At 35.8% G+C, this 22,641-nt stretch overlaps 1 protein-coding gene across 3 annotated transcripts in view; it reads right to left on the bottom strand.

Moving 5' to 3' along the window:
* The window catches only part of LOC124364961 (proteoglycan 4), a 105,987-nt gene that overhangs the window by 3,478 nt on the left and 79,868 nt on the right, over positions 1–22,641 (bottom strand). For 2 of the 3 annotated variants that reach the window (XM_046820813.1, XM_046820814.1), the window contains exon 5: positions 1,104–1,241. In XM_046820813.1, the coding sequence (XP_046676769.1) occupies positions 1,104–1,241 (138 nt within the window). Of the gene's footprint in view, positions 1–1,103; positions 1,242–22,641 lie in introns of those variants that run through there. The other variant, XM_046820815.1, reaches the window with a different exon arrangement.

Here is a 22,641-nt window from a genome sequence, read left to right as displayed (position 1 = left end):
TTAACAACTAAACTAGATTTTGAGAATGATTCATGATGCATTTAAAAATTACAAGAGAGGTCTAAGTGGTAATCATTTATAATAGGTAGTGCTCTTATATTCAAAATGGACACAACTATGAGTAGATAGAATATAGTGTCTGAACTTATTGGAGACCATAGTTTAGTGTTCAGCAGCTGTGACAAAGTCAAGCATTTTTAATTATCCTGAAGTCGAGAGCCAATTTTCGTTATAAAGCACACAACATAGTTTTTCTTAAAATCAATAGAGAAATATTTGAAAGGATAACAAGATTTTGGACATTTGCCATTGTTATAGGTTACAAAAGGTATAACTCAACATTTCGAGGATTGGAATCTATCCTCTTCATCAGGTGGGGGTGGTATTAATATATACAAAAATAAAGAACAGGAAGAAGTAAAGAAGAGAAAGAAAAGTGTTGAAACATACTCAAAAACTGCTCGGAGTCCAGTCCAGGTGTTGTCATTACACAGGATGCAAGTCTCGAGCACAAATTATAAGTACAAGGATCTCAATCGCACATCACACTAGCACAGGCTAATACCTCCCCCACCTGATGAAGAGGATAGATTCCAATCATCGAAACATTGTGTTTTACCTTTTATAATGTATAACAATGGCAAATGTCTGAAATCCTGTTATCCTTTCAAAACTTCCATTGTCAATAACAACCTTTAATAAAAAAATATAAATATTTCATAAGGAGAAAATTCAATCGTAAGCCACACCATTTTTGTAGGGGTCAAAATGGAAGGACATTGAAAAGTTTGAAATTATCAATCAATATTTTTTTCACATATCATATTTTTTAGCTGACACGCTTAAGAAACTGTCAGGCATGTAAATAAATATTAGTGATAATTGATTTCATTTTTGGGAGACAGTTTATACACACTGTTGCACTCTAAATCTGTAAGTAATTCTTGGACAACTGAGTTTCTTAATACCAGTCAACCTTCTCTAACAAGTGTGTACAGCAAACTTTCTATGGTTCCAAGGATATCGTATTGGGTCTGGATTCAATAAATCAACCGATTGCGAAGTGATGAACTGCATCTAAAGATCTGTGTGGAGGAACTCACCTTGATGTCGTTCCATTGCTCATCCTGGGTAGTGTAAGAGTTGACCCTGAGCTGAGTGCCAGCCAGACTGACTCCGGTCATCTCATCCTGGAGCGTGCCGAGTGGGAAGGCGCCAGGGATCACATGGTGTAGAAGCAACTGAAACATATGACCATCACTTGAGTTAAAAAGGAAGACAGTAATCGAAACAATAAAGGAACTAAGGTTAAAAATAAAGAGAACTGGCAAAAGTCTGCTCAACAAAAACTATGAAACTGTAGCAGAAACAGTTTTATGGTTCTGATAGCTAAGTGCAGAGCGTCTCAGAAGAACTCGGGTCGGGTTCAATTCCTGGTTTGGGTTAGCTGATTTTCGCTCGCTAACAAATAATCGTGTGAGCCTGAAGTGATGTGATGAAAAATGTCCCTTGCTTTGATTTGATTTGATTTGATTTGCTAAAACTTAAGATCATTCATAAAAAAAAATATATCAGTATTACAAATAAACAAAAGGAAAATAAAATTGAAGGATTTAAAGTAATTACTGTTTGCTGATTATCCACAGGTTTTTATAAAAACTCCTAGGTTAATGGAAGAAATTGACGAATAGTGAATTAATCACTCATTAAATTAGTTGGCCAAGCTTTAGCGAAGTCTATCACTCATGGGGCTGGAACAATTTGATTTCTGTCCACACTATATCTTGAAAATGAACTGACCTATAGACTCGTGCATAATGCTTTATTTATATATGAGGAACACTGAGTTAGATGATGGTGCATGCCATTCAATGGGATTCAGCTGAGCGAATAATTTTACGTTAGATTTATGGGTAACCATGATGCCAATGAGAAAATAGGATAATAAATAAATTGGTAAATAAACTCAATAAGAGATTCAAACATGTGACTTATAAACATATGTATCTTAACTATCCCAAAGTACAACATGACTTGGAGGGTAACATAAAGTAAAAGATAATAATGTAGACTTTTATTATTTAAACACTGCTATGAAACCTAACTTAATCTATTGTATGGCAAGATAACTCAGGAAATATTTCATCTGTAGGTGTTTGCATGAAACCTCATTTCTATGTGGACAAGAATGACTTATATAATGGTTAAAAGCCAACTATGGAATTTAGTTGGGTGTCTAACCAAAGAGCCAACTATTCCCCTTAGTAAACCTATCACACAATAGGCTGACTCAGTTTATTTTTGTCTGCCCTTGTCAACTTTGTTTATTGTATGTGTGATATCTGTGGTATATTATATGGTGCAGGACTATATCTATTCTTACAGTGTATGTAATATGTTGGCAATAGATATCGTATGAATAAATCCTATTGGCCAAGGGATGACGCTCCCCCCTCCTTGTCCTACCACCACCTCTAAATACCTCAGTCATGTATGAACCGTAACCTCGAGACTCCGGTCCAGTGTGTTATTCCCACGGCCGTTATTATATACTAAAAGTAGTTTCATTCACCCAGTTCCCGTTGAGTAGTACAAGATAGTACAGTATGATTGACTGTATGTCATCTACAGAATAAAGTAAGCTATACACCTGAAGTTTTTCATGCAACCTAGCAAAGCTTGTTAGCAACTGTTGATGTGGCGTATTCATGCCTTGTCAATTTTACGACAGATATAATTAAGGTCACCCACGCTGCACGAAGCAAGTTAAGTAGCTATATTTTATAACATCATTTCCGGTGCTTATCTCTGCTTGTTCTATAAGTGTAAGAAACGACTATGCAGCCATAACTTCATCTGAGAATAAAGTTAATTTTCACTTAATTTTATTGTGGCTAATATTCGCCTATTGAACGATCTTTTTGAAGCATGGTGCACAATTTTTAGCCCACATACTCTAGACCACACTTGTTTTGATTTGCATATGGCTGTAAGAATTTATTTTTCTCTTGATTGGATGTACCTACTCTTGAATATACACGAAGACCAATTCGTAATCAGTGCTACCGCCGCTGTTAGAGTCAGCCAATTGTTGATATCCTCACGGAAACCCAGATTCAAACTTCGAGACCGGAAGAGTTATCAGTCTTTCCTAGTACTAACAATAAACGAGGCACTTATAGCATTGCAACAGTCTCGGCTGTTTGGATTGGGTGATGTACATACATCAAGACATACACCAGGTTCAGTTTGGAACTGTTTCTTCTCTGTAGGAGTTATTTTGTAAGAAGATGACAAACAAAGACGATTAGAAAGACTATTATTATCACAAATTCAACACTCGTAGTGAATTTGCTTATTTTTATACTAAAACGAGTAACATAGTCTGCTATGAGTTCAATACTATTTTCAAATTTGGAAATCTCAGCAGTGAACCTGAAACATGGCTGACGTTATTGCAATCATGTAAACCTGATTTCAATTACATTATATTGCAAAAACTCAAAGTTATAACTATATTATTTTCCTATGCAATATACCTATTACAATTCCCTTCCAAAAAAAGACGAGACTATTACCTTACTGTCACTTAGAATTGTTCAAAACATTGTCTCTATATCACACCTTCAATGTCGGAGCATTGCCATTCTGTATACTCGTAGAAACTACTTTTTTTCTAGTTCTTTTTCTGCCTTTTTATGATCTACACTCACAATGTAGGCTATCTTTAACCAATCGCCAGATCTATAGTCATCTAAAATCGTAGTTAAATCAAAGATTAAGGCGTTCCACTACAGCAGAGCTCTAAACGAACACCTCCCTTCCACCAACACCACCACATTAACATTTACTACACCATTAATGTGAGCAGTAGACATTAACGACTTGCTGTAAACCCACCGCCCGTATGTTGCTATACTGCTACAGTCCGACAGGAGAGAGGAGGTTATACAACTGTTTTACAGCACCAATAAACCATTAGCTATCCTTTCCTTCGACTTGTTGGAGTTATTCGAAGATTAAATTGTCCATAACCTACGCTGCGGTTAGAATGCATAGTGTTTTGTACTTCAGCGGAAGCTATTTAAACACAAGTAGGCCTAGTCGGTTAAAAAAGAATCATTCAAGTTTCTTGTCGCGAAAGATAAATCAGTTTTTTTTTGTTTTTTTTTTATTTATTTTTTTTATAATTTTTTTTAAGCCTCAGCTTCTGCTATGTAGGCTGCGATGTTCACTGGTTTATTATTATTTTTCAAAGTACACTGTTTCGTGTCTATACATGATTGGCCCTCCCCGGGATTTGAACCCGTGATCTCTCGGTTAGAGAGCCGAGACTATAACCATTAGTCTACGGAGGAGGACAAATCAGTTTTATGTAAGTGTAGAAGGTCTAAAATCCAATAAATTTACTGATAAAATTACATCCTCTTAGGTTCACAGCAAAGACAGCACATTTAACTTATCCAAACAAAGTAGTACTAAAGTGATTCTTCTTAGCAAGTTCGTTCTCTAGCCTCTGTGGTCTAACCAGAGTTTTTGGTTGATAACTCTTTACTGCGCAGATGCAGTAAAGTATTGCTTTATGCTCAGTATGTTTTGAGTGTGTCACACGACAGACCATAGCCAGAGTCAGAGTCAATTGCGCTAGCTAGTTTAAGAACAAAGTTACTGCATGCGTAAGATAACTCATACTGCAATAATTGCTACAAAAACTTCATCACAGAAGTTGAGTTTCAAAATGGTCTTCACCATAGCTCAAAGGTAAGGCTGTAGCGCTTTAATCGGAAGTCACAAGTCCAAGATCCGGGAAAGTCAATAAACATTTCAAGTTCGTTTGGAATGTTCTTAAAATTCTTATAATTATAATGTTTTAAATGGTCTTGATAGATCCCTCTCTCGAAATTGCTGAGATGTCACAGCACAAACTATGTCGTCGCTCCGGCTTGATACTCGATTTGATAAATACAACTTTTAAGAGTAAAATTAACAATCCGCTTCAAAACACAAGGAACACCAACAATATTGAAAATGCATTCACGCGTACAGCAAACATAAACAGCAGGCCGACCAGTGAAAGTACACATTATCCAGTTTACATAATATCTTGCACCACCAGTTGTTTTTCTTAACGGGTTGTACAGGAAGATGCAAGCATCATCACGCATGTGTTCCCATTGCAGTAATTGGCATGGCATTAGCAGAATTGCAGACGATCTTGGTGCTGCAGACAAAACGGTGTGGAATTTTCGCTCATACCCCATATATTGTAAAGCTATTGTTAAGAAGGGTTGAAGATGAGAGGATGATTTCTTAATAAGATCTCGTCTTTCTGTGAGCCTTTCTTTGCCACCTATCAAATTGAATACGGCTGTCTCACAGACCCTACAGTCCTTCCGATACTTCATTAGTCTTAATCATAATAGGTAATACTGTTTAGCTCAATTTATTTAGCTTATCAGGACAGTAGGAACTAATAATGGCGTGTGTGACGAGTTTCGGTGTTACAAAATGACAAGTTACGAGTAGCTATGTTTACTGAATTATATCTTAAAGCTTTATTACTTTCTGAATTCTATTTAAATTGAGCAAAATCTTTTCTTGAACTCCATCGTAAGGAGACCACTTTTTCCTGTACCTGAAAATGTTAAGCTATGAACTTTTTTGTCCGAAACTATATAAGATTTCATAATAATTGTATAATACTGGTATTTTAAACTGACATTTTTAGTTAATTTTTTGTAAAAAATGCGAGCTTTTCGATACAAATAAATATATAGATGTAAATATGTGTTTGTGTAAGTCAATTTTTTAAAATTAGGTTTTTACTTTTATTTTTAAATTTATATATTTTATTTTATAAATCATAAACCAGTAACAATAATTTGTATATTTATTTACCGTACATGTTTGTAGGCTATTGATATAAGTATGTACAACAAATGTTTTATATTTCACTCTTTTATACTTTTAGAGAAAAAGAAACATAAGTATTAAAAAAAGTAACTTTTGGTAAAGAAGAAAGTCTACAAACTATCTAACTTTATCTTTTTACGTTTTCAACATGTACCAGAAGAATATGAGGGTTATTGACTCTTTTCCATTTTAAGATCGTTTTCTAGTCTTCTTTTTAAAGATTTGTAAGTTTCCTAATGTTTGCCCTAATTTTAATTCAGGCTTATCATCTTCTTTCATGAGCCTTTGATCAAGTTCTTTCAATCCATTTATTAAACATCATCCAGGTCTTAACCCAGTTTCCTTGAACATCACACACTGTCCATCATGTACATCAACGTATCCATCATATAAAGATGTTACAACGGCACCATACGGTTCAAATTTCGATGTATTTAGCTCAACAAAGCTTTTCTTTGGTACGTAGCTCCTAACCATGTTGTTCAGGAATTCATTTTTATTCAGAGTTTGGTTGAATACATTTCTTAAACAGTTCTAGCTTTGGTTAGTTCCTAAAATATCGGTTTTATAAAATACATTATATTTTAATGTAGATGAAAATGTAATAACCTATTAGTAATAAAAACTTGAGTGCGCTATTTGACCAATTTTGATTTGCAGGTCATAAATGTTCTGGTGACTTGATAAAGAAATATTTTATTTATTACTCTTCCCGTTTTAGGATTACGGTAAAAAATTATAATTTAAATATACATTGTATAGTATAATAAACGACATTAAAACAATTTTGATAATTTTTCGGATTATCACTAAACGGGTTCACTTAAGTGAGAGCCATTGCGTCCTAGATTACTTAAAGTGGGAACCATTATTTCTTGAATTCCATCTGAAAGAGAGTGCCATTATTTCTTTAATTCCACTGACATTGTTTCCCAAATTCTATTATTGTTCTTGTCTCATTATTTCATGACGGTTTAGTGATTCCTGTTTTTTTTCTTTTCAATTATGTTGTATTTAAGATAACTGAAAGTGTTTTTAGTGCTTAATCACCTCTTTAAAATGTGTTTAAAATTCGTTTTATTTAGCCTCTAATTCTAATTGAAATATTTTCAAGCATTATGCTACTGATGAGTTGCAACATAAATCACTGGTTTTAATTACCTACTTTACCATTATGCATTTATGGCATTTTTTACAAGAATGCACGGAATATGATTTCGACTTTTGACTAGGCAGAATTTAGTAATTCTCAAGCAAAAATAATAAATCAAAGTAGATTTGAAATAAAATTAAAAGATAATAACATTAGAATAAACAAACTATGATAAAATAAGTCACAAGTCAGTAAGTTAATATCGTTTCATTAACAGGGATGTATATACTGCATTTTTAAGAAAACAAGTATAAGTCACTGTTTTATTTATATTGAACTAAAAATATTTATAATACAATAAGAAAAAATGCCTATTTCTAATACAAACGCATGTATTTGAAATTCATCTTTGTAATCCGTTGTCTTATTACATAATATTTTACTGATTGTGTGTACTTTACTATAGATGGTCGTTAGCGCTGCCAAGCAGACATTACTACAACTAGCTCATGTTGTTAGCATCACTAGCGCAGCACTGCGAGTAAAGATAAAACTATGATCGTAGCCACGATAAACACAGATCGCTTGTATCAGTTTTATTGATTTTTTGTTAGTGTTTAAAAACAGTATAATATGTATGTGTATTATTTGATTTACCAAGAAACAATAGTTGCTTGGTTATTAGCTCGGTTAACAATTGACCAATTAAGATAAAACAATTTTTAAATAAGAAATAAATGAAGTTACATAAAACTGGAGGATCGCAACGGGAATTTTACCTAAATCAATTGCAGAAACTTTCATTTCCAAATATAGATTTAGATTATTAAAAAAATTTCTACTGTATCAAAGTTTGTTCAACGGTTAAAAATAAGACTATACCTTCACTCCTACCCCCACAGTTTTCAAAGGTCTAGTACATTCTGCAATATCATTGCCTGAGCGTTAGCGAAGTGTATCACTAGAGGGATTGTAAAATCTGTATTTCTGTATGTCTGTACGCTCGATATCTCTGAAAGCGAAATTACCTATAGACTTGAAATTTTGCATGACACTTCATTTCGATATAGGCAACACAGCATTCGATAATGGTTCATATCACTCTTTGAGATTTCGCTAAGCGTTAGTGAACATTTTTACATTGGTTTAATTTTAACTATAATGGCAACGAGAAAATTGCAGAACAAGTACATTTGTAAACAAACTGCGTACATTCATATAACATTATGTACGCATTATTCATATAACATATAGTAACACATGTTTTATGTACTTAAAACTCTGCATGCAACCTCCAGCGAAGCCTTTCACCTGTTACGTGGAGTGGTTTACTCCTACCTTGTTTATTAAGAAAGTCTATAAGGAATGTCAAGCAATTCACTGAATGAAATTCACAGAACTATCCTATCACTAGACTGACTACCATTAACTTCATACTGCGCATCACAAATAAATTCTATTCACTAGTTGTAGTACTAGGCTCACTGAGACGTCTAGATCTGGATTGTCTTTGTTGCGGTCCTTCTTGATAGTTCGTTCCATAGCCTCCAGGATTAAACCTCCATAGTTTTCGATACTTAGATCATCCCAATATCTTCCATCGTCTGGCGATTAACCCTTGTACCGTCTGGGCCCTTCGGGGCTTTCTGTTGCATAGTACCTTGCGTCCGAGTGCCCAGCTTCTGACACACGACCCTCATATAACAGGCGTCTGAACCTGTTGGGTTTTCCACGCAACTCAATGAAAGCCCTTGTAGTAATATTTTGATAATATGTTTTTTAAGTCGATAGGCTTGTGTAACATTTGCCTAATTTATATACTATCGAAAATAAATTCATTGGTCACCAGCATTCCATTGTGTTCGAAATCTTTCCTGTTATTAGTTCCAAAACCTAAATGGATTTATGACATCCGTGACAAAATTTTATCGGCATTTCAATTCGTTAAATATTCTTTCAATTTAGTTTTCAATTTTAGCTCGTGTTGGTTTAAAAATGAATTTATGTTAATGGTTCACCTCCATTAAGGTAAAGTGTTTTGAAAATCGATAGCAGCATTTTTGGGTTATCAGATTTTGAAGTCACAAGGATGTTTGTAGACCAATCAACTAAAAACATGGGAGATAAATAAATAAGGAATGATTTAGGAAATATTAGGTCTTGTATATTTGAATTTCCACTTTTCATTATTCCTATGGTTGAGAGGTGGAATCTAATTGGAGGGTAAATCTAAAATGTTGATCTTAGTATGAAATCAATATAAGTTACAACGAGAATATAGGGGTGATTGAGGATCTTGATTTTGGAAAACAATTTGAATGAGTTTTAAATGTAAAATATCAGAAAAATTATAAGCTTCTAAGAGAATTACCTTCAGAAAGAATAATATTGATGAAAACCGCTTTAGTGACTAAATGTCGATGTGTGACTTACTCACTTTTCACTAGAATAATGCGATAGCTTTTTTACAAAAATAACACAATTTGGATATTAAATTTTATTTTAAACAGCAATTTGTTGAGGAGTTTTGTCTTTTTAAGATTGCAAGACATTTATCAGTTGTTCGTTGAAACTCAAATTTTTACAACCTATGGCCACATTATCACATAGGATAGTGATTTAATGCCTGATTGAAAACTCGTAATTACTTGGCAGTCCGTAGATCACGCCATTTTATAGTCTGCTTGTGTTGACTTATCTCTCACGCCAACTAGAATATCCGACGTTTATTTACGTAACTGGACGTAATACGAGTTAGACATAACGTAAAGACTCGCCTTGTGCAATAGCAGGAGAACTTTTCTATAGACAAACTCATTACTCCATACAAAGACCACCGAGGAGAGATAGCATCACCATCGCCAGCGGTGTGCGAGCATGGGAACACCCACGGGTGAAAGTACCACATCCACGTGGGTCTGGTCAGACGACTGACCTCTGAACTTACTGGACGACTGATAATGAGAGAGTATCAGCTTGTTTGTGGTAGAGTATCCACAATGTGGAAATTACTATAAACAACTCTCAGTAAGTGCAGTCGTCCTCAACTTTGTTGTCCTGAAACTGTGAGGTTTTTGACATTTTGGGATAAGTTGATTTAGAAAACAATCCTTTGAACTTACTGGACGACTGATAATGAGAGAGTATCAGCTTGTTTGTGGTAGAGTATCCACAATGTGGAAATTACGATAAACAACTCTCAGTAAGTGCAGTCGTCCTCAACTTTGTTGTCCTGAAACTGTGAGGTTTTTGACATTTTGGGATAAGTTGATTTAGAAAACAATCCATTTGAACTTACTGGACGACTGATAATGAGAGAGTATCAGCTTGTTTGTGGTAGAGTATCCACAATGTGGAAATTACTATAAACAACTCTCAGTAAGTGCAGTCGTCCTCAACTTTGTTGTCCTGAAACTGTGAGGTTTTTGACATTTTGGGATAAGTTGATTTAGAAAACAATCCTTTGAACTTACTGGACGACTGATAATGAGAGAGTATCAGCTTGTTTGTGGTAGAGTATCCACAATGTGGAAATTACTATAAACAACTCTCAGTAAGTGCAGTCGTCCTCAACTTTGTTGTCCTGAAACTGTGAGGTTTTTGACATTTTGGGATAAGTTGATTTAGAAAACAATCCATTGAACTTACTGGACGACTGATAATGAGAGAGTATCAGCTTGTTTGTGGTAGAGTATCCACAATGTGGAAATTACTATAAACAACTCTCAGTAAGTGCAGTCGTCCTCAACTTTGTTGTCCTGAAACTGTGAGGTTTTTGACATTTTGGGATAAGTTGATTTAGAAAACAATCCTTTGAACTTACTGGACGACTGATGATGAGAGAGTATCAGCTTGTTTGTGGTAGAGTATCCACAATGTGGAAATTACTATAAACAACTCTCAGTAAGTGCAGTCGTCCTCAACTTTGTTGTCCTGAAACTGTGAGGTTTTTGACAATTTTGGGATAAGTTGATTTAGAAAACAATCCTTTGAACTTACTGGACGACTGATAATGAGAGAGTATCAGCTTGTTTGTGGTAGAGTATCCACAATCTGGAAATTACGATAAACAACTCTCAGTAAGTGCAGTCGTCCTCAACTTTGTTGTCCTGAAACTGTGAGGTTTTTGACATTTTGGGATAAGTTGATTTAGAAAACAATCCTTTGAACTTACTGGACGACTGATAATGAGAGAGTATCAGCTTGTTTGTGGTAGAGTATCCACAATGTGGAAATTACGATAAACAACTCTCAGTAAGTGCAGTCGTCCTCAACTTTGTTGTCCTGAAACTGTGAGGTTTTTGACATTTTGGGATAAGTTGATTTAGAAAACAATCCTTTGAACTTACTGGACGACTGATAATGAGAGAGTATCAGCTTGTTTGTGGTAGAGTATCCACAATGTGGAAATTACTATAAACAACTCTCAGTAAGTGCAGTCGTCCTCAACTTTGTTGTCCTGAAACTGTGAGGTTTTTGACATTTTGGGATAAGTTGATTTAGAAAACAATCCTTTGAACTTACTGGACGACTGATAATGAGAGAGTATCAGCTTGTTTGTGGTAGAGTATCCACAATGTGGAAATTACTATAAACAACTCTCAGTAAGTGCAGTCGTCCTCAACTTTGTTGTCCTGAAACTGTGAGGTTTTTGACATTTTGGGATAAGTTGATTTAGAAAACAATCCTTTGAACTTACTGGACGACTGATAATGAGAGAGTATCAGCTTGTTTGTGGTAGAGTATCCACAATGTGGAAATTACGATAAACAACTCTCAGTAAGTGCAGTCGTCCTCAACTTTGTTGTCCTGAAAAACTGTGAGGTTTTTGACATTTTGGGATAAGTTGATTTAGAAAACAATCCATTGAACGATAGCCACACAGGTGGAAATTACGATAAACAACTCTCAGGACGGGTTTTTGACATAATGAGAGAGTATCAGCTTGTTTGTGGTAGAGTATCCACAATGTGGAAATTACTATAAACAAACTCTCAGTAAGTGCAGGTCGTCCTCAACTTTGTTGTCCTGAAACTGTGAGGTTTTTGACATTTTGGGATAAATTGATTTAGAAAACAATCCTTTGAACTTACTGGACGACTGATGATGAGAAAGTTTCAGCTTGTTTGTGGTAGAGTATCCACAATGTGGAAAATTACTATAAACAACTCTCAGTAAGTGCAGTCGTCCTCAACTTTGTTGTCCTGAAACTGTGAGGTTTTTGACATTTTGGGATAAGTTGATTTAGAAAACAATCCTTTGAACTTACTGGACGAACTGATAATGAGAGAGTATCAGCTTGTTTGTGGTTAGAGTATCCCACAATGTGGAAATTACGATAAACATCTCTCAGTAAGTGCAGTCGTCCTCAACTTTTGTTGTCCTGAAACTGTGATGTTTTTGACATTTTGGGATAAGTTGATTTAGAAAACAATCCTTTGAACTTACTGGACGGCTGATAATGAGAGAGTATCAGCTCGTTTGTGGTAGAGTACCCACAATCTGGAAATTACGATAAACAACTCTCAGTAAGTGCAGTCGTCCTCAATTTTGTTGTCCTGAAACTGTGAAGTTTTTGACATTTTGGGATAAGTTGATTTAGGAAAACAATCCATTGAACTTACTGGGACGGCTGATAATGAGAGAGTATCAGCTTGTTTGTGGTAGAGTACCCACAATCTGGAAATTTACGATAAACAACTCTCAGTAAGTTGCAGTCGTCCTCAACTTTGTTGTCCTGAAACTGTGAGGTTTTTTGACATTTTGGGATAAGTTTGATTTAGAAAACAATCCTTTGAACTTTACTGGACGACTGATAATGAGAGAGTATCAGCTTGTTTGTGGTAGAGAGTATCCACAATGTGGAAATTACTATAAAACAACTCTCAGTAAGTGCAGTCGTCCTCAACTTTGTTGTCCTGAAACTGTGAGGTTTTTGACATTTTGGGATAAGTTGATTTAGAAAACAATCCATTTGAACTTACTGGACGACTCTGATAATGAGGAGAGTTTTCAGCTTGTTTGTGGTAGAGTATCCACAATGGTGGGGAAATTACTATAAACAACTCTCAGTAAGTGGCAGTCGTCCTCAACTTTGTTGTCCTGAAACTGTGAGGTTTTTGACATTTTGGGATAAATTGATTTAGAAAACAATCCTTTGAACTTACTGGACGACTGATGATGAGAAAGTTTCAGCTTGTTTGTGGTAGAGTATCCACAATGTGGAAATTACGATAAACAACTCTCAGTAAGTGCAGTCGTCCTCAACTTTGTTGTCCTGAAACTGTGAGGTTTTTGACATTTTGGGATAAGTTGATTTAGAAAACAATCCATTGAAACTTACTGGACGGACTGATAATGAGAGAGTATCAGCTTGTTTGTGGTAGAGTATCCACAATGTGGAAATTACGATAAAACAACTCTCAGTAAGTTGCAGTCGTCCTCAACTTTGTTGTCCTGAAACTGTGAGGTTTTTGACATTTGGGATAAGTTGATTTAGAAAACAATCCATTTGAACTTACTGGACGACTGATAATGTGAGGAGTATCAGCTTGTTTGTGGTAGGAGTATCCACAATGTGGAAATTACTATAAAACAACTCTCAGTAAGTGCAGTCGTCCTCAACTTTGTTGTCCTGAAACTGTGAGGTTTTTGACATTTGGGATAAATTGATTTAGAAAACAATCCTTTGAACTTACTGGACGACTGATGATGAGAGAGTTTCAGCTTGTTTGTGGTAGAGTATCCACAATGTGGAAATTACGATAAACAACTCTCAGTAAGTGCAGTCGTCCTCAACTTTGTTGTCCTGAAATTATGAGGTTTTTGACATTTTGGGACAGTTGATTTAGAAAACAATCCTTTGAACTTACTGGACGACTGATGATGAGAGAGTATCAAGCTTGTTTGTGGTTAGAGTATCCACAATGTGGAAATTACGATAAACAACTCTCAGTAAGTGCAGTCGTCCTCAACTTTGTTGTCCCTGAAACTGTGAGGTTTTTGACATTTTGGGATAAGTTGATTTAGAAAAAAATCCTTTGAACTTACTGGACGACTGATAATGAGAGAGTATCAGCTTGTTTGTGGTTAGAGTATCCCACAATGTGGAAATTACGATAAACATCTCTCAGTAAGTGCAGTCGTCCTCAACTTTTGTTGTCCTGAAACTGTGATGTTTTTGACATTTTGGGATAAGTTGATTTAGAAAAAAATCCTTTGAACTTACTGGGACGACTGATAATGAGAGAGTATCAGCTTGTTTGTGGTAGAGTACCCTACAATCTGGAAAATTACGATAAACAACTCTCAGTAAGTGCAGTCGTCCTCAATTTTGTTGTCCTGAAAACTGTGAAGTTTTTGACATTTTGGGATAAGTTGATTTAGAAAAACAATCCTTTGAACTTACTGGACGACTGATAATGAGAGAGTATCAGCTTGTTTGTGGTTAGAGTATCTACAATCTGTAAAATTTACGATAAACAACTCTTAGTAAGTGCAGTCGTCCTCAACTTTGTTGTCCTGAAACTGTGATGTTTTTGACATTTTGGGATAAGTTTGATTTAGAAAACAATCCTTTGAACTTACTGGACGACTGATAATGAGAGAGTATCAGCTTCGTTTGTGGTAGAGTACCCACAATCTGGAAATTACGATAAACAACTCTCAGTAAGTGCAGTCGTCCTCAATTTTGTTGTCCTGAAACTGTGAAGTTTTTGACATTTTTGGGATAAGTTGATTTAGAAAACAATCCATTGAACTTACTGGACGACTGATAATGAGAGAGTATCAGCTTGTTTGTGGTAGAGTACCCACAATCTGGAAATTACCGATAAACAACTCTCAGTAAGTGCAGTCGTCCTCAACTTTGTTGTCCTGAAACTGTGAGGTTTTTTGACATTTTGGGACAAGTTGATTTAGAAAACAATCCTTTGAACTTACTGGACGACTGATAATGAGAGAGTATCAGCTTGTTTGTGGTAGAGTACCCCACAATCTGGAAATTACGATAAACAACTCTCAGTAAGTGCAGTCGTCCTCAATTTTGTTGTCCTGAAACTGTGTAGTTTTTGACATTTTGGGATAAGTTGATTTAGAAAACAATCCATTGAACTTACTGGACGACTGATAATGAGAGAGTATCAGCTTGTTTGTGGTAGAGTACCCACAATCTGGAAAATTACTATAAACAACTCTCAGTAAGTGCAGTCGTCCTCAACTTTGTTGTCCTGAAACTGTGAGGTTTTTGACATTTTGGGATAAGTTGATTTAGAAAACAATCCTTTGAACTTACTGGACGACTGATAATGAGAGAGTATCAGCTTGTTTGTGGTAGAGTATCCACAATGTGGAAATTACTATAAACAACTCTCAGTAAGTGCAGTCGTCCTCAACTTTGTTGTCCTGAAACTGTGAGGTTTTTGACATTTTGGGATAAATTGATTTAGAAAACAATCCTTTGAACTTACTGGACGACTGATGATGAGAAAGTTTCAGCTTGTTTGTGGTAGAGTATCCACAATGTGGAAATTACGATAAACAACTCTCAGTTAAGTGCAGTCGTCCTCAACTTTGTTGTCCTGAAATTATGAGGTTTTTGACATTTTGGGACAAGTTGATTTAGAAAACAATCCTTTGAACTTACTGGACGACTGATGATGAGAGAGTATCAGCTTGTTTGTGGTAGAGTATCCACAATGTGGAAATTACTATAAACAACTCTCAGTAAGTGCAGTCGTCCTCAACTTTGTTGTCCTGAAACTGTGAGGTTTTTGACATTTTGGGATAAGTTGATTTAGGGAAACAATCCATTGAACTTACTGGACGACTGATAATGAGAGAGTATCAGCTTGTTTGTGGTAGAGTATCCACAATGTGGAAATTACTATAAACAACTCTCAGTAAAGTGCAGTCGTCCTCAACTTTGTTGTCCTGAAACTGTGAGGTTTTTGACATTTTGGGATAAATTGATTTAGAAAACAATCCTTTGAACTTACTGGACGACTGATGATGAGAAAGTTTCAGCTTGTTTGTGGTAGAGTATCCACAATGTGGAAATTACGATAAACAACTCTCAGTAAGTGCAGTCGTCCTCAACTTTGTTGTCCTGAAATTATGAGGTTTTTGACATTTTGGGGACAAGTTGATTTAGAAAACAATCCTTTGAACTTACTGGACGACTGATGATGAGAGAGTATCAGCTTGTTTGTGGTAGAGTATCCACAATGTGGAAATTACTATAAACAACTCTCAGTAAGTGCAGTCGTCCTCAACTTTGTTGTCCTGAAACTGTGAGGTTTTTGACATTTTGGGATAAGTTGATTTAGAAAACAATCCTTTGAACTTACTGGACGAACTGATAATGAGAGAGTATCAGCTTGTTTGTGGTAGAGTATCTACAATCTGTAAAATATACTAAAAAACAACTCTTAGTAAGTGCAGTCATTCTCAACTTTGTTTACCTGGAACTGTGAGGTTTTTGACATTTTGGGATAAGTTGATTTAGAAAACAATCCTTTGAACTTACTGGACGACTGATAATGAGAGAGTATCAGCTTGTTTGTGGTAGAGTATCCACAATCTGGAAATTACGATAAACAACTCTCAGTAAGTGCAGTCGTCCTCAACTTTGTTGTCCTGAAACTGTGAGGTTTTTGACATTTTGGGATAAGTTGATTTAGAAAACAATCCTTTGAACTTACTGGACGACTGATGATGAGAGAGTATCAGCTTGTTTGTGGTAGAGTATCCACAATGTGGAAATTACTATAAACAACTCTCAGTAAGTGCAGTCGTCCTCAACTTTGTTGTCCTGAAACTGTGAGGTTTTTGACATTTTGGGATAAGTTGTTTTTGAAAACAATCATTTGGACAAAAAATAAAGAGTGGAAGGGAGTTAAACTTTTCGTTTTTAGTAGGGTAGAGTATTGAAAGTCTGGAAAAATATATTAAACGTCTCTTGGTAAATACATCAATAATACTCAACGGTTACCTTGTTTCTCTAGAATTATGATGGTTTTAAGACAAGAGGATTTGGAAATCATAAAGAGATAACTGCGTCTAATCATCAGATTACCAAGATATTGTGATGGTCCTGTTTGAGTATTTGTTGACCTTATTACACTGTATCAATAAAACAATACATGACGGGTAATGTACGGAACTACCACATACGTGACTTGTGTGAATAGACTATTCCAGTCTAATATTAATTTTGTAGCACCTAAAACAATACGCACAGTTGCCTTAGAGGATCCTAATGTCGATATTGGATAAGAGAGAACACTAGCGTTAATATTGGAGCTCAAGAATGAGTTTACCTTAAAGACAGGTTATTCCGAAACTTTGATACCATCGCTGTAGTGCAAACTCAGAAACGCTTGGACTATACTCACTATATCAGAGTCAATGGGTATGATATATATTACAGCCATTGCCTTTCAGTGCACCATATCTGATAATGTCGTTCCTCATCAGGCTTAAGAACTGATCTTATGCCACAATTCAGCTTAGGTTGATGACCTTCTCCGTAGCGAAGTGGTAAGGCTGAGGTTTTCCAACCGAGAGATCGCGGGTTCGATTCCCGGAGAGTTCAATAACAAATTTGTAAGTTGGTTTACACGGCTTTCTCATGAAAAATTCAGTGTGATCAATTAAAATGCTATTGGCGTAGAAAGAAAATAAAAAGTCTTAGAAAAAGTCATCACTACAACCGTGCCGCTTATAACACTGTGCCAGGGTTCTTTTGCAACTTGTATTTGTAAAAACAATCTCCAATACATGGAAACCTCCTTGGAATTAAACCTGTGCTAAATTAACTTTTATTTTATATTTATATAGGAATAAAACTTGTTTTCAACTACCACGTGCATAAACATAGTGGATAATCACGTACAAACTTTCTACTGACGCTGTACTATGCTTGTTTAGTCATAGTCGTTTCATCGAGAATGCTAGTCTAAACAATACGGTCTCTATATAGTTTGTGGGTGTTTTCTATATCTTAATCCAAATTTTTTCTGAAAGATGCGCGCCCATCATCAATTCGCAGGCGGAAGACACGTTCTTTCACCATGAGGATCCATCCATCCTCTCTAGGTTGCGCTCTTGAATGGCTATTTTAACGGTCTAGCCTTCCAAGCCCACAGCACCCTATGTTTCATTGTACTCAATATTACCTAGAAAAAGAGTTAGGGAATCCTTTGTCATATACCTTGCGGGGAAGTCGACATCACAAATCAATTTAAATGTAATTTTTTTGTCCAACCAACTAATCCTACAAAATTAATTCACATCAAATGTATCCTTAATTGCCTGGGAGATTTCACCTGATTATGTTGAGTACTATATAAACAATAGTATTTTAAGTTTGTTTGCTATCTTGCTCAATCAGATAGTAAATGTGATGTTGTGATTTCTCGCCCAAAACTGAGTAATAAGAATTTTCTGGGATTTCCGAGGTTCAAAAACCCTATTTTAAAAATTTAGGCCACCTCCTTTTTCTGGATTTTCAACTCCGTTTTGTAGCTCATGTACTACGTGTGTTCGGACAATCCAACCAATCCCACGTTCCTCAGTTCAAAGCAGAATCCAATACTCCTGTAGATATGAGTTTCTCTAAGAAATCCTAGGTTTCGATCCGACCTCAGATTTTCCCGCTGGTATCGGGCCCTCAATTTGTTCTATCAATCCCGTATCCCCAAATTGGTTTTTTAGTCTTGCCCAATTAATCCTCCGAACGGATCTTAGATTCTGCAAGCGGTTTTGAGTACCCAAACAGTACTAAAACCACTCCGGAAGCACGGACTGTATTCTGAAAGTCCCAACAGATCTCACGCATCTGAACCGACTTCTGAGTATACACGCAATATCTCCTCTGAACTCTCAAAACAGACATTTGGGAAAAACAGTGAATCTTTTGCATTCATGAAGCAATTGTTTAAAAATTGATCTTTATCACCGTCACGACGAAGGGAAAGTACAAACATTAGTGAGGCGAAGTAGCAGTCTATTCGCGCTCACGCTCGGGATCCTACAGATACTAAACTCGTCCGTTACGAATTAATTACTCTGTGCGTGCCAGGATTTTCAAGCCTTGCAGATAAGTGTAGTGTTCTCGCATTTTAACTGGAAATCAAGTCTCTTTCGGTAATTATAGAATACATATTGTATTCCCGAAGAAGTCCTTTACACCCGAATTAACATAGTTACACCCTAAAATGGTATTTTCAATAACTAAAAATTAATAAAACTGCTCTCTGAATTCATATTCAATATTCAGAATCCTAAAACTCATCAGGATTATTTCAGGAGTGTTTTGTATGCAATTTAAAAAATATATACCTTTCGTGTTTTAGTTGTTCAGCTGGAAATTGCTTGCTGCTTCACTAATTCTAACTATAATTTTGTTTAAATACAGGGTGGCGCATATGTCAGTTTCCCCATAAATTGGGATATTTTGTTTCGATAGGTTGGTAACAATGTTAAGTTGGCAGCAACACGGAGTAAGTTTATTGTTGTCTGTTTCAGTGGCTAGTGTAAAGTGACGCTCTTTGCATCTTTTATTTGTCTGTGTGTGTTTTTAAAATGTTTAAAACCCAACAACGAGTTTATATCCTTCAGTTGAGGTGGAAGCATAATAAAAATACTGCTATAATAATTGAAGAATTTAGTGGTAAATATCCAGGTGTCGCGATACCCGCTCTACAGTATATGCGGAAATTAAATAAGAAATTTGAAAACACAGGAAGCGATTTAAATGCCCGGAAGTGTGGTCGTCCACAATCAATTTGCAACGAAGAAAACCTGCAGACAATTGTTCAAGCTTTTGTAGGCAGTCCCGGTAAATAGACTCGTAAGTTATCTGCTGAACTAGAAATATAAAAAAAGAAGCGTGCAAAGAGTTAAAGCAATTAAAATTCAAGCCGTACCACCCATCTTTACTCCAAGGGCTTCACGAGGATGATTCCGATAGACGATTGAAATTCTGTGAGACAATAATTAACCGCTCACAGGCTAATCCGAATTTCTTGCGATCAATTTTGTGGTATGATGAGGCTAAATGGACTTGTTAATCGACATAACCGTGTACTGGTCGGATGTAAATACTCATAGCGTAATCCATGGAGAACTCAATGTGTCTGGTATTATGGTGGATGTATTTCGAGTACTGCACTGATTGGTCATTATTTTTTTTTCTTCAAGGAAATGTTGACTCAGAAAGGTTACTTACGGTTGCTGCAAGAAGTAGTAGTTCCCGCGTCAGAAAGAATCCTGTTTTGAATATTAAATACAATAAACACACTAAATGCAGTCATATGACATTTTAGTATGTAAAATAGTAACATAATATGCTGTCCTAATGAAATGAGCAATAGTCTTGAAAGTGTACATACAAACTCAGTGAAGCCTGTTCCGAGACACGTGGTGGTGTGGCGTACTCCTACCTTGTATTATAGTATTCAGTGAAGATAAACTGCGAATACATTTTTATGGGATGTGCAACAAGTACGTATGTATATAATAATGATATGTCCCTTGCACAGCAGTGTGTAGCCAACCTGTCATGACTTGACACTTGAATTGTGTCAAATGCAGATGTTACGAGAGGAACGGTCAACACAAACAAGACAAGTCCTTGATGATGAGTCAGCATCACTGCACGACGCGACGCCGAGAACATAGTCATTCCAAAGACATCAAGTTCTTCCCATTCATCAGGAACATCAAGTATCTTTGTTTATCTAATCATATATCTTGGAAGATGAACAATAAATGCCAATCAGAAACTCTTAGCAACACGATCAGCATTACTTTCGAAATCTTCATAGCACTGATTACTTCTTCTGTTGGGATGTTGGATTTTAATTTTGTACAAAATTAAGTAGTATTTTTGTATTTAGCTACTTTTGTATTAATTACGTAATGAACACAACATTATCATCAAATTCAATATATTTCGATGAAGACTTTAAAATTGTATTCGAATAGGTTATATGGATATTCTGAATCTGACGGCTAAGCTTTAAGTCCTGACGAAAAACCTTTACTGGACTTAGTTAAGAAACAACTGTGGTATAGATTTTTTTTTTTTAATTTTATCTGTTCTACATGATTTTAATATGAATAATGGATATAGCATCAAATACACAAACAAATTCTTTCCGATCTGGCTCCAGTTTTATTTTAGTTACACTTAAACGATCTCCAATCCCTTTGCTGACCACACTACATTAACAGTTTTAAATTCAAAAATTAGACCAACTCAAAAACGTATTGGCTCTAACTTCAGATGAAGAAAACGTTTGGTTTTATTAAAGTGGGAGATTCATGCAACAGTTTGTGAAATATAATATTAGACATAAGCAGACATTATATCCATTCCTGATGGAAAAGATATTATGTTGGAATTTTAAGAATATGACATACGTCTGTTTGAAAAGTTAACAACACCAAATTTAATAAAATGCATCTCTTACTTTCATCAACGGTGTTGAGAGTGAAGGAGGCTCTTTGTCTGTATTTCTGTTAGCCGATCGGATAAGAGCTCACCAAATACAGTAAATTTTTGATCCCTAATTGGTTAAAAAAACTATTTTCATGTTAATCATTGGGTAAATGCAACATTTCTTTTCTTGTTTCTTGTTGGTATTTTAAAAGTGGTCATAGCGAACTTCCATTTTCTTTATCCCTTTCAAACGGAGTCCACAAACATGATTTCCGACTGTCATTTATAGAAAAATCTTTCCTTCCATTTATTATCCGATCGTCGTTGTTGTAGAAATGTTGTAATTAATTACATACTTTACAATCAATACACTTGCAGCTGTAACTAATTGTAGTCAAAGTTGGTTTAATAACTAAAATCAGCGTCTTATTATCATCCTTTTTAGAAGTTTTGAATTTTCTCTGGGTTATCTTTTGGATTAATCATTTCAGAGGGCGTGGGAAGAGGAATTATTATGATGTCACAACGAAACTTCCTGAATGACCGGTCCGTACAGCTGAAGGCGGCCGATGGACACGGACATGTACCACTGAGGTCAAATGTCACCTGATAATCTTAGTGCCCAATATCTCTCCACTTTCTCTAGAAGCGACCTCTGTCACCACCCAAAGTGAGAGGCCCGTGTGAATAAACTAGCCGTAGTTGGTTTAAATTGTGTGAGAATTACTTATTTTAGTAATTATTGATTGTTTCATGTTGATAAACAATTTAAAAGATTGGTCTTTCGTTATGACCATCGCCATAAACGTCAAACTAGAATTTATATCGCATGTTGGGTAATTATGGAACTTCATGTACAATAAAAAGAGAAACTGATCCCCTTTCAAGTCTTATTTTGCCCGTCCTCACGGGTCACTAGCCTGTGCGAGAATCAAGCAGAATAAGGAGGAGCGTCGATACAGTACAAGGTCGATGGTACTGATAAAAAGTGCAAAGGTCACAGACAGGATTTGAACCTGCTCTATCTCTAGCTCAGATCCAAAGTCCTACATCAGACCGCTTGGCCATCGGCAATCCCTTTTAAGGCAATGTTCGGGAGGGGAGGGGTGTTAATTTCAGTCGCAATGAAGGGTTTACTAAGCAATTCGGCACTAAACAAAGGAATTTCACTGTACAACACTACAGAATA

The sequence above is a fragment of the Homalodisca vitripennis genome, chromosome 6 (genome assembly GCF_021130785.1).
Source record: "Homalodisca vitripennis isolate AUS2020 chromosome 6, UT_GWSS_2.1, whole genome shotgun sequence".
Lineage (NCBI taxonomy): Eukaryota > Metazoa > Arthropoda > Insecta > Hemiptera > Cicadellidae > Homalodisca > Homalodisca vitripennis.
The sequence above is the reverse complement of the archived record's forward strand: the minus strand, read 5'-3'. Positions and strand labels throughout refer to the sequence as shown.